The sequence below is a fragment of the Miniopterus natalensis genome, chromosome 11 (genome assembly GCF_054644295.1).
Source record: "Miniopterus natalensis isolate mMinNat1 chromosome 11, mMinNat1.hap1, whole genome shotgun sequence".
NCBI classification, from domain to species: domain Eukaryota; kingdom Metazoa; phylum Chordata; class Mammalia; order Chiroptera; family Miniopteridae; genus Miniopterus; species Miniopterus natalensis.
Genome location: NC_142091.1, coordinates 20,030,670 through 20,043,988, shown reverse-complemented (window position 1 = coordinate 20,043,988; position 13,319 = coordinate 20,030,670). Strand labels below are relative to the sequence as shown.

General features: G+C 39.3%; 1 protein-coding gene across 1 annotated transcript in view; it reads right to left on the bottom strand.

Annotated features, from left to right (window-relative positions):
- The window catches only part of TRPC6 (transient receptor potential cation channel subfamily C member 6), a 77,090-nt gene that overhangs the window by 17,912 nt on the left and 45,859 nt on the right, over positions 1 to 13,319 (bottom strand). The window contains exons 3-5 of the mRNA XM_087822150.1: positions 12,717 to 12,902; positions 10,587 to 10,751; positions 4,301 to 4,517 (exon numbers count right to left, since the gene is read on the bottom strand). Of these exons, the coding sequence (XP_087678276.1) occupies positions 4,301 to 4,517; positions 10,587 to 10,751; positions 12,717 to 12,902 (568 nt within the window). The remainder of the gene's footprint in view (positions 1 to 4,300; positions 4,518 to 10,586; positions 10,752 to 12,716; positions 12,903 to 13,319) is intronic.

The following is a 13,319-nucleotide window of genomic DNA, read 5'->3' as shown; positions in this document are numbered from 1 at the left end:
CAGTCTAAAAACTACAGCCACTTTTGTCCCCCGACCATGCTTCCCTTAGGCTACTCCCAGCCAATGACTGAGGGCACCCCTTCTTGGGAGACATGAGACTCCTCTGATGGCTGATTTTGGCACAAGAATTTCCTGACAGCCTTGCACGGAGCTCTAGGATGCTTATTCCCAAATTTCCTTCCCTCTCTCCATCCCTCAGGATCAGACTTGCATCCCAGCCTGACAGCCCTTGCACCCTTCCTCAGCTCCCTCCCCATTTTATCCCACGTGAAATTTCCCTTAATAGAATTTCAACCTGTCTTCATAAACTTGTCATATATTTAATCCTGTCTTTGCACACGCTTCTTGGAAGACCTGGACTAATGTGGTGGAAAATGTTTCTCAGGAGCATTTAAACGTGTTAAGTAAAAGAGTCAAATATGTAGTGTATTCTAGGACTTTATGTTTTCCTACAGTAAAAGACTAGAAGGAATTCAGGACCCTATTAATAATAGTGGTCTCTTGCTGGTGGAATTATTACTAATACTGCACATTTGCTCGAAAATTTAGTGTAGTACTTAGAAACAGGTTTGGGGATAGATCGCCATGGATTGGAGACCTTGTCCCTCCATTTATTAGCTATGTAATCTTTGGCAAATTACTTAAAACTTTCTAAAACTCAGTCTGTAAAATGGGTATGATGGTAATTTTCAACTATTTCATAGAACTGTTATGAGACAAATAAAATCATACATGTGAACTACATTGCACAGTGTCTGGCACTTGGGCAAAGTAAAGGCTAACATTTATTGAGCACTTACTACTTTTACATTTCTCTGATTGGCACATAATTTCTGTCTTAATTTGAATCTTACTTTATTAAAAAGGAGTGACTTTACCCCTATTGCCTTTTTTTTTGTAATCCTCACCAAGGACTTGCTTAGAAAGAGGAAGGGAGAGAGAGAGAGAGAGAAACATTGATTGGTTGCCTTCTACATGTGCCCTGACCAGGGATCGAACCCACAGCCTAGGTATGTGCCCTGACCAGGAATCAAACCAGCAACCTTTCAGTGCACAGGACAAGGCTCAACCTGAGCCACTCTGGCCAGGCTCCCCCTATTACCTTTAAGGCACCCTACTCTCCGACATCCTGCTTTCTCCTGGAGCCATGTGGAGGAATATAATCTTTAGATTCCAAGAATTGATCAAAACCTACCTCCATCAAGAAGTCTTTCACAGTCCCCGAGTTGAAATTAATCTTCTCCCCTTCCTCCCAACAACCACCTGCCCCAAATTCTCACATCTGTCATGAACCTCTAACGGAGAACCCGCCGTGTGAATGGTCTCTGCTCACTAACCATTTCCTATGCGCTTTTCTCAAAACGAGCAGTCAGTGCAGCACAGACGATGTGCTTTTACGAGAAGCCCACTTCATTACTTTATTTTGAATTTCTCCACATTAAGAGGCGGCTAGGATTAAAGTCATGCACATTTTAGTGGGTCAAATTTAAAACAGGATATACTGCATGTATACACTTACACACACACACCCCTCCTCCAGCCCCCAAAACTACGAGCAGGGATGAAAAAATCTGAAGGCAGCTTTCCTTTTGTGGTCCCTTTGTGGTCCCTGGGTTCCTGCCAGCCTCCTCAATAGGAGACGAGGGTAGTTTAGAGAACTGAACCATAGGGATTAATGGGATATTTAAACTCATATGGTCTAGTTGTTTTCAAAGCTTCCTCTCCTTCCTCCCATTTCTCCATCTTACCCCCCTCTCTCCTTCCCTCTCTCTCTCTCCTAGAATTATTGGTAAAAATATCTTACCAAAGCTTAAAAAACAAAACGAATACAGTGAACTATACTGCCTGAAGAAAGATTCCCTGTCCTGTTTCCCCTGAGAGTCCCTGGGAGCTGCCAAGCATAATTTGAAATCCCCCATCTAGGCCAACTCCTGTTGCAAGTGAGGGACTTCTCCACCGTGACCAAGCCTCTGCTTGAACGTGCCTGGAGATGAGGTGCTTACTACTTCTGAAGGCTATCATCCCATTGCTGAATTTGTAGAAAGTATCCCCTCCATGTGAACTGGTTGGTACTAGAGGGCAGTAGAGGAAAACTCTGATCCCTCTGCTTTAAATTTCTTTAAATTAAATAAAACAAAAATCACCCATGTGCTCATTAAATCTGTTCTTCTGCAGAAGCAGGTTTTACCATGAAGCTAATGAAATTTAAGTTTCAAGTTGCCTTATTCAGCCAGGCTCCTTCTAAAGCCCAGTTTTGACTTCTTTCTCTCTAAATGGGGCTCTCCAACTCATGCACTTCAGGCTCCACAGGCCCTGGGTTCCACTTCTCCCCCCCCCCCCCCCCAGCATAAGCTTCCTCGCGCCCCTCCAGGGCTGTCCTGTGGAGGGGCACTCGCTCATGCTCTTCTGGTTGCTCTCCCTCGGATGCTCCCTAGTGTGCCCATGGCCTGCATGTGGCACCCAGAGCCACTCACAATCCTATGGGCCCCGGGGTGAGGAAGCCAAGAAGACAGCCCCTGCCCTAGAAGTGATATAAAACTGCCTGTGGATGCTTCTCCAGGTCACTGGGGGAGAACCCAGCTCGTGGGTTAATAACTAGAGGTTTGAAAGAAGATTCCTTGAGGCTTCTTCCCTTTACAGCCTATATTTCTCCACCACGGGTCATATCACGCACAGTCAGGGCCTTAACTACCATCTAGGAAATAAAGGGGCTGAAACTTGATGCACAACCCAGGCTCCTCCCAGGGGTTGCATTTTCTATTACCTGGTAGCCATCTTCACATGGAAATCCCATGGGAACTTCAAAGGCCATCACAACCCAAACGTCATTATCATCTTTTTGTTCTCTCGGACCCAAGCACGGCCTTCCTTCTACCTTCTCCCTCTTTCAGAACTGCAGTCACCACCCAGTAACCCCAGGCGGAGTCCACAGCTCTCCCTTTCCGTGTACAAGTCACCAAGTTTTCTGAAGTGGATCTTTTAAGAAGCTCTCACATCCTTTCCCCCACCCCCTGAATCCCAGGGACCTTTCTCAACTGTGAGTGATCTGATCACATCACAAACACTAAAAATCATCTTCTGCCATCTCACCACCCTGGTCTGCCATCAGCCACACCCACAAAAGCACCTGTGCTCCAGCTGGTCCTAACCCATAACACTTTAAGTTCGCCAGGTGCGGTCCCCTTTCCACATTCTCCCGTCTAAGGTTTCCATGTCCTTACTCCCCGCCAGACACCTGATTAGGTTAACATTCCCTTACCTTCGAAGTCTCAGACTGAAGGTGCTGTCCAGGGAGGCCTTCTCTGCCCCTTCCACATTCAAACTCACTCAGCTTGAGTTGCCCAGTTTGTGCAGGGCCACAGTACCCTAACAGCTTCTCCATGACAGTATTCATCACATAGGTTTTAATTACTGATTCACTTATTGACCTGCCCCACACTTAACTTCCTTGAGTGCAAGGACTCCTCACTCCCTAACAAAGGCACTTAACAGCTATTGAATTTATTCATTCATAAATATCCAATTGACATATCTTTTCTATTTGCATTATATTTAATGACAAGTCACACGTGTCATTGATTGACAAATAGTGTGGTAATTAATACTGCACCCCGGTTTCACTTTACCAACTGGGAGCTCTAAAGCAAATTACATAATTCTCACATAAATGCTGTAAGGTAGATGTATTATTAAGTTACAGATTGGAAAATGGAGGCAGAGAGATGGTGAGATTTGATGCATAGAAAGTGCTTTGAGGCCTGACCGGGTAGCTCAGTTGGTGAGAGTGTTGTCCGGATGCACCAAGGCTGCAGGTTTGATCTCCCGTCAGAGCCCATGCAGGCAGCAACCAATGAGTGCATCAGTAAGTGGAACAACAAACTGATGTTTCTCTCTCTCTTTAAAAAAATCAATAAATAAAATGAAGTGCTTTGAACAGTTTCTGGTACATAATATTCCCAAAATGAGTAGATATTCGCTTCAGCTCCTATTAAATCTCATGTGGTTGTTTTTAAGCTTTAAGTCACAGCTCTTCCAAAATATGAGTGGCAGTTTTTCATCCCTGATGGCGTTTGATTAATACTATCCTGTTTATTTTCTTCCTGGGTTTTTCTTGGGGCTTGTCAGAAGACTATGGCACTGATAACGAACCCAAGATAAGCCTGCTTTAAAAACACAAAGAAGATCATGGTGCGCTGCATTGTCCTGTGCTGCATACAGCTGTATGTGTGCAGGGATCAGTGTCATCCAGTCCAACTGCTAAGGCTGCAAAAATAAATGATGATGGAAAATCAGACTTTACCTATTACCCAGGATATGATGAGCATCTCCATCCACGAGAAGCAGGATGTTTTCATCCTGAACAGCTGTTTTGCATTATCTGTGCTGGTTTCATTAGGAAGGAGTTTGGTGCCTTCAAATCTGTCAGCTGCATTCATGACTAGGAGTCCCAGAAAAATGGTGAAGGAAGCTGCGTGTGCTACGAACTTCATGAAGGGTCCACGCATGATCTTCCCCATCTGCCACAACACAGGCCAAAAGAAAATCTTAGCTTTGTTTTGTATGCTTTGCAAAACACACACGCCTATACCCAAGAATAACCACCTGTGTACTCCAATGTTCTCCTAAGAGCAAGATGTATATTTCTATAACTAATGATAAAATAATTATTTATGCTCTTATAAAATTTTAGTCACACTCCTCATCTACATATGTAGATGTTCTGAACTGATAAATAAGTGAGCTTTTCTAGTAAAGGTTATTTAAATTCTTAAAACGTTATATAGCACTGACAAAATAATATTTCATTAATATAATAATGATACAAGACAGAGTATCATCATTATTCATAAAAAGCAAATTAATTTAATGGGCATGAAGTATTGAGGAAGCAGCAATAAAAATATTAAACTGAGACTGCTCTGCAACGCACAGACCCTTGGCTGGATCTTTGCCTTCCTTGTGGTCCTCGTGTATATTTCCCTGACGTGGGCACAGTCAGGCCTCCAGTGATGTTGCTATTTTGGGGATGTTGTAAATGGAGTAGAAGTCATGAGTACCAAGAAAATAACTTCCAACAGAGGAGAGGACTGCAGGGCGGTTCCCATAATGTACAGGAACCATGTTCTGGAATGCAACTGGACTTGAAGTCCCACATTTTAGGTTCAAGTTCCAGTTTCATTCCTTCATTAGCTAAGTGGCAATAAGCGAATTTCCTAAATTATGTGAAAATCAAATTCTTCCTATGAAATATGGAGACAGTAAAAGCTCCTGTGTCTCTATAGTACAGGATTCGTTTCCATCTGAGATGCACTAACTCTATGTGTCCAGGATACATCTCAGGGGCTCTGTGCATCCCCTGAAATGGTCAGCAAACTCAGTGTGTGTGTGCAGTTTTTTTCTTTAGGTGTGTGTAAATTAGGTAAATTAATAATAATACCAACAACATAGCCATATTTGCCACATGCCAAGTACTGTTTTAAGTGCTTTACTTTGTTAACTCATAATTACAATCCAAAGGGGTAGGTGATGTTAAAATGCCTATTTTATAGATTTAAAAAAAACCTGAGGAAGTGAGGCCCAGAAACTTGCTTAAAGGTCGCACAACTCATAAACAGTAGAGTTGGAATTTGAATTCAGGCATTCTTGTTTCAAAGTTCATTTGGTTTGCAAAATAATTTCTTACTTTAACATTAAAGTGCATATAGAGGTACTTGGAAATTCTTAGAGAAAACAAAGAAGGTCCATTTTAAGTCAATCATAGCTATATATGGTGACAGGTAGGTACTAGACTTATTGGGGGAATCACTTCATAAGTTATACAAATGTGTAACCATTATGTTCTACACCTGAAACATAATACTGAATGGCAACTGTAGTTGAAAAATAAGAAAATAAAAATAAATTTTTAAAGACTTGAAAAAACTAAATGCTATTATGGAAGAAATGCAATCAATGTTCTCTTTTCCTATAAGTCTTATTTGCCTATATGATTTTCAAAATCTTAAAAATTAAGGCTAGAATGAATCACCTACTTCAGTTCCTTGTCTCTTGAATTTAAAATCTTAAGCCAGACAGGGCATCAAGATATTTGAGCGAGAGCCTGTGTGTGTGTGTGTGTGTGTGTGTGTGTGTGTCTAATATCTTTCTATATGGTTTTAGGCAAATGGATCCATCTAGTTAGATACATTGCAGAGACAATCCAAAGTTACTTTGTGAAAATCTGCTATAAAAATCCTCTCTAAAAACCATTCTTCCGTAACAATGCTCATTATTTGACTCAAAGAGTATTTGTTTTGTTTTGTTTTCTTAGATCCTGTTTAATAGACCTCTCAAATATCAAATGAAGGCAGGTTAAAATAATGGGAAACAGAGTGGGCTTTATTTTCCTTTGCATGTTGTCCTTAGCTGTGTTTTCAAAAATACAGACTGTTGCCCAGCTGGGCGTGGCTCAGCAGTTGAGCGTCGACCTAGGATCCAGGAGATTGGGGTTCGATTCCCGGTCAGGGCACATGCCCAAGTTGCGGGCTAGACAGCCGATCAATGACTCTCTCATCACTGATGTTTCTATCTCTCTCTCTCCCCCTCCTTTCCTCTCTCTGAAATCAATAAAGATATGTTTAAAAAAAAAAATACAGACTGTTAACAAATCAACATGAATGCATCTTTAATTTTTTTCCCCATGGTGTGCCACATGTATACTTTTAATGCTACCATGTTTTACATGTGATTTATTTTAATTATATATTATAGCAAATGAAAATGTAGCACCAGATTTAATAAGTTCCTCATAGAAAAAACTATTATAAATCTTAAACCAATTTTTTAAAATTTTTGATTTATTTCACTGCTGTGGAAAACTGGGATTGGGGCCATGACTGTTAGTAGCAAAATCCATGGAAAATTTATTTATATTCTGCCTTGTTCCAGAAAGAATCAGAGGCAGCCCTCAAAATACAAAGTTTACCCAGAACACAAGAGAGCACAAATTAAACAGGAGAAGGCAAAGGAGACAGAGAAGGAGAAGAGAAAGGGTGGGGACAGAGAACAGAGTTGAGAATAAAGCCATCTACATTAGAGTGGGCCACAAGCCTGAAAACTCCGGAACTTGAGTTTCGATGTCCTGGACACACCCAGAGTCAATGTTCACTTATTCAGGCAGGATGTCTAATCTGTGCCTCACCCCTGACATGGCTGGCCTGCCTTCTTCATCGAATTACTGGCCTTTATGTAATATTAGTCCTTTAATTTATCCAGAAGGAACAGGAAAATCAAACCAGGTGTTTTAGCTGCTTATTAAACATTCTAGTACAAAGAAAGAAATTAAAGAGGAAAAAAAGCAAATAAAAAATAAAAAGTTGGTTGGCAGGAGACTAAAATGGTGTGCTCAGATATTCCTATTCCCCATTTCCCATTACAAATTGTAGCAGGCAGGCAGATAGACAGACATGAGCAGAGCAGGAAGGATGAGCCAGGGGCAGAACGTCACCAGGATGAACATCTCTGGGTGCCGAGCAACGGGCACAATTACAAGCCCTTGCACTCCACTCCCTTAAGCATTAACCTCTGGAGATGACATCTAGGCCTCAGCTGTGTTTCAGCTGCAGGCCAGAAAAGCAGCCAAACCAGGTGCAGCAAAGCCATGGCTGACATGAGGACCAGCTGCATTGACTGATGACCCCCTACCCTGGCCCTGAGCAATCAGTGGAGACCGCTACTCTGAAGAGACACACCAGGAAAACTGGTGAATATTCTCTTGAGATCCTCACCTGAAACCTCAGATAAAAGCTCTTAGGATGGAGGATCCAGATCAACTCTCTCTATGTAGCATGCCCATGCCTTCTTTCCCCACCCCCTTCTTTCCCCAGGACTCACTCTCTCTCTCTCTCTCTCTCTCTCTCGCTCTTTTTCTCTCTCTCCTAAGCTCCAAGGGCCCTTCTTTCGCTGTAACTTGTTTCCTGAGCCCATTTCTTCTACCTCTGTGACTCTCTAAATAAACTTTCTCTTACAGTTTGAGTCTCATCTCTGAATTCTTTCTTAGCCAGAGCCCAAGAACTGAGGTTGCTGAACCAAGGTTTACACCTGGTGCCATTTTTCCACCACTAACAAAATCACTGAGAGTTGTGTTTTTCTTTAAACTAAAGCAGATTTTGGCACCATTTCAAGGACTTTAGGAATTTAAGTAGTTTTCCATTTTAGTAAAATTTGTCATCTATATCTTCTGAGATGTAAACATATTTCTGAAAAATAACTGTAAAGTCGGGAACTCATCAGTGAACAAGGTAAACAACTGATGTACCTGGCAAGTTAGTGAGTAAAAGCATTGAAAGAAATACTTGCTTTTAAATATTATATTTCATACTACATTCAAGTATTTATTGATGACCAAATACATAACTACCAAATACCAATAGAAACAGAAAAGGTTGACACTAACTTAAACTAAAATAATTTGAAATCACAGCATGACCTATTTTTATTATAATGAACATAAAGCAATTGATATTTGGGGTAGAGTGGAAAAAGAAAACAAGAAAGAACAAAAAAATGTTTCTGAAAGGAGAAAACCAACTTCAAACAAGAACAGGACTCTGTCAAGGTACCTAGGCCTACAATTCCATCTGGCTTAACTTGCATGGATGTATTGGACATTTTTAAATATTCAAAAAAGTACTTTAAATAGAAGCATCAATATAGCTTAAGCAATCTTCCCCCATAAAAAATCAATTCTGTAACCTGCAAATACTGTTTATGTTCATTGCTAAATGGAAAAATTATAAAATTAATTTTATCATCATGCTTTAAAAGCTAAATAACAGTCAGTAAAAGAGGTTTTAATATGAGAAGGAAATACCTTGACAGTGTCCTTTTAATTTGATTATTTGCCTCAGTGTTCATAAATGAGAATGGAAAACAGATGCCAGACAGAACCATGGCCAGGGAAGAAGAAATAGTGAAGGAAATCAGGTTAAGATCCAATCAAAATTTAGGAAATGTGTAACTCTAAGAACTGCCAAAAATAATCGCTGTCGAAACACCGAACACTCTGGAACATATTATGCTTTTGAACTCACTGGATAGGGGGAAGGACAATGATTCAGTTTCGAAAAGATATTAAAATTTAACCGATCACAGAATGATATAATTCAGAAACTCCTCCCCTTTGAATTCATCCTAAATCTCGGAAGACTCAGGAAATGTGAATAGAAGCACAACAGAGACTATATACAAAGATGTAGCCTTTGTTCTATGAAGGACAATTTAGAATTAGTTTTCAAAGTGGAATCTGCATTCCTATGAAAGAGGGAAGAAAAAAATTATAACATTCTAGAAGAAAATCTATGCTATAAATTTCTAATTCTAGTAAATCTCATTATTTTCATCATTGATATTTTAGAGATAAATTTTTGGCCTTATATATTTTAAGGGGAAAAAAATCTGTGGTGATAAATTTTATACTTGTAAGAAAATGCCTAGTTTCGAGCAGTTCCTATCATCACCACAAAGCAATAATGAAGTTCACACTATTTTTAAAAAAAGGCTTTACATCAGCTTTCTCCCAAAAGCTGCTGATAAAGGTCCCTATTAGGCTAAAGCACCAAATATGTGAATAAGTAATAAAACAATATGTTGGTAATGGTGGTATTTGTGTTTGCACCCACGCATTTACCAATGTTTGAAAGTGAGTCATGCCCATGTTTAGGACCAGCAAGGGATTCAGCTGACATTTCTACCAAGCACATAAATAGATGGTCCAGCAGACCTTCGCCATGTAGCTGGAGAATTATTCCAGTCTGACTGTGAGAGTCCTAACTTAAACAGTTCCATGGCTTCAGAAGCATGAGAAATAAGACTGTTGGCAAAGCAGGACAGACAAATGTCTTGCCTGTTAACAGAATTCCAACATTGGAACACTTTTCAAACTTGTTCTGTCACACTAATGAAAGGCTAGGTCCACTGAACATATTTTCACCAAAGCCTGGGCAGATAGATTTTGCTTAAAATAAAAATAAAAATTTTAAAAAGGCTATCTTTGCTGTCAGGTTACAATGTACGCTGTCCCTAAAATAAATATTCTTCATGGAAACTAACATTACATTAGTTTTATATGATTGTCCTTTATTAAATTAAGATTTATGTGGTCATATTAGCTAAAACAAATACAAAACAAAAATTTGCCTCCCAAATTTTGCCAGAGGAAAAATAAAGAGAGGAAGCATGTTTATCTTTAAGATGTTATTTGAAATATCCGCTCAATGCATGCGATAACCTCATTTAAAAATATAAAAATATATGCATGGACATGACTTGAGACAAGACAAACAGAAAATATACTACCGTAGTAACTGAGGTTTCCTTTTACATATTAACAGTGATGATATTACAGGTCAACGTTCCCTTCTTTTTATTTCTTTATCTATTTCCTAGCTAGTATATGTTATTTTTGCAATGTTAAAAACAATAAGATTATTTAAGGCCTTCCTAAAATTTTCATTTGGGAAACAGAATTTTCCTTGCATACGGGCTCTGATATATTCAACTAGACATGCTTCTAGGAGATAAGAGAGGCCCAGGTTTCACAGACGTACCTTGCTGCACGGAGCAAACCAGTAAATGAGCGCCAGGAAGGGCAGTCCCACAGCAACAGCAAGGACCACGAGAAACTTGACCGCCATCGTCTGCTGCCGCAAACCAGACAGGTTCTCATACCATATGGAGAGGAGCTGCTGCTGACAATTTGGATGAGCTACAAACTGGCAAGAAAGTGACACTTAACAGCTTGATTAAAGAGAAGTTCAACATAAACTATTTTCTTCTAAAATTTTGTTCCGTTCTTTCCCATGAAAAATATCGTTAGAATTAAGGAACAAACCTAAAACATCTAGTTGACTGGCACCAAACAAGATAGCATGATGTTCTAGTGAATATAATGTAAATTAGGAGATTCCAACTCATCAAACGTTTCCTTGATAACAAATCAGCTTTCTTTCAAAGCATAAAAATATTTGAAATTTAATATTATAAAAAGATCCATCAGTGTTTTACACAAGGACTTTTTTAAGTGTGTGGGATTTTTTTCATCTAGAAGGAACAATGGAAAAAACCCTGCTGGTCTAGATATTTAAATACTTTTTAAAAAATGTATACCATCTTTCCTGTACTGGCATAAAACACTAAACTTATTTTATACTAAATTCTCATTCATATATATGAGTCTGTTTATGGACAGCCTATTCTATTTCTGCGCCATAAACTCTTTCAATTAAAAAAATTTTATTTTTCAGAATTCTTTATTCTCACATATTCAATTTGTTAAATTAAATTGATGGCGGTAGCATTGGTTAAAACATTATATAAGTTTCAGATGTACAGCTCTATACAATACGTCACCTGCCCATTGCATTGTGTGCTCACCACCCTAAGCCCAGTTTCCTTCTGGCTCTATATTTGACCCTCTTTACCCTCTCCCCACCCCCTTCCCTCTGGTAACCACCACACTGTTATCTGTATTAGTGAATTTGTTCCACGTATTTATTTTTTTAAATGATCTCTACATAGGACCCAGGGCAACATTATTAATGTACAAAAGCAGCAACCTAAAATAAAAGAATTGGTAAAGAATATTAAAAGGTTAGATAAAGGACAGGCTATAAAAGGAACGACAAATGATTCCTAAGGATGGTCAACCTTGGAGATAAAACAAGATACGATGTTTATCTTCTCAGAATGGTAAAGTTTAATAACACTCCTTTTGAGCAGAAGAAATAAACCCTGTCATACACCGCTGGCCTGTGTAAACAAACGGTGCATCTCTTTTTGAAGGGAAACTTAAACAAGTGTTTTGAAATTAAAAGATAAAAGTGTGTTATATTAACTACGCACCTGTAGTTAATATAATTTTGTCTACAAATAAAACTCATGCTAGTAAGCAAACTGTATGAACAAGTGTGTTGACAGTGGCTTCCTGCGGTAACAATAACCAACGTGAAGAAAATAATGGACAGCCTTGAAGGGTGAGCTGCTGAAATGAACCGGATGATATGACAGTGCAACCTTTGAAGTGATGAAGTGGCTGTTTACTGATGTGTGACCATGTCAAAGGCATAGATTTGCGGAGAAAGAGAACAGAGATTCACCACTTTCTGTAAGAATTGGGAAGACAGAGGGGGTAGATCTATCCTGTTTGAAAGCTTGCCACAAGCAGGTATTACATTTATTATAAAACTTAGCTTTAAAACCTTTTTAAAAAAGACATTGTATCTAACCTAAGGAAGCAGTCAAGGATTTGAGGAGGAATGTACTGCATGAAGGCCCAGAGTAAAAATATTCCACAAATAAAGGTACAGTTGGAGGAGACTGAAATGCACTAACGAAGGAATTAGAAGAAAACCGACAAATGAGAAATGGAGTTGGGTCTTAAATAATGATGTTCTTGTCATATGACCAATGCCTTGTGGTGGACACACAAAAGTCATGGCTATGTCACTAGTTACGCACAGGAAGGTGGTGTCACCACATGAGGACGTCTAGATTTTGAAGACCGGCATTCGGGTGGGTCAGAGGCCTCATCACTAGGCTCCTAGGACTCATTAGAGAATCTGCCAAAGCAACTGTTAATTAGAAAAACCCAGCTGAATTCAACGATGCCCAACTCTTCACCCTCATTTAGCACCAATAGGAACTGAAATAATGTAAATAGGCTTCAAGCCTGACCTTACTTTTTTTACTTCATATTTAATGGCAAGTTTTAACCGGCTGAGATTTGGACGGCCGTGATCTCTGCCACTGTGGTGCACTTCAACATCCCCATTCAGAATGGCCTCTACTTCTTCGGTATTTCTGCACAGATCAAGAAGTCCAACAACAAAATCTTTGCACTGCATTGACAGTTTTTTGTAGTCATTCTAGGAAAGACAAAGCAAAAAAACCAATAATAATGTAGAATTAGCATCTTTTACTATGATGCTCAGGAATTTATCAGTAACTTGGTTTGCAGAGAAAACAAAGAGAAATTTTCTTTTAAGTTAACTGTTCTTCTAACATGCTTTAATTGCTGTTCTTTTGAGTGATCTCTGAAATATCTTAGCACCGTGAAGATTTTCTTCATAGCCTAAAAAAGGAAATTTGTCTCAAGCATAATCAAAGTTACCAAAAAGAAGTGTACTGTGCCAAACTCACCTGTTGATTCAGGAGAAATACAAAACAAGCAACTTTTTCCACTACTTTGCATGCATCGTATCTCTTATAGTCATAACTTCATCAGCTAGGCACATAATATACATTTGACAGATCTCTGGAAGACTTTGTAAACTGTGTTGATT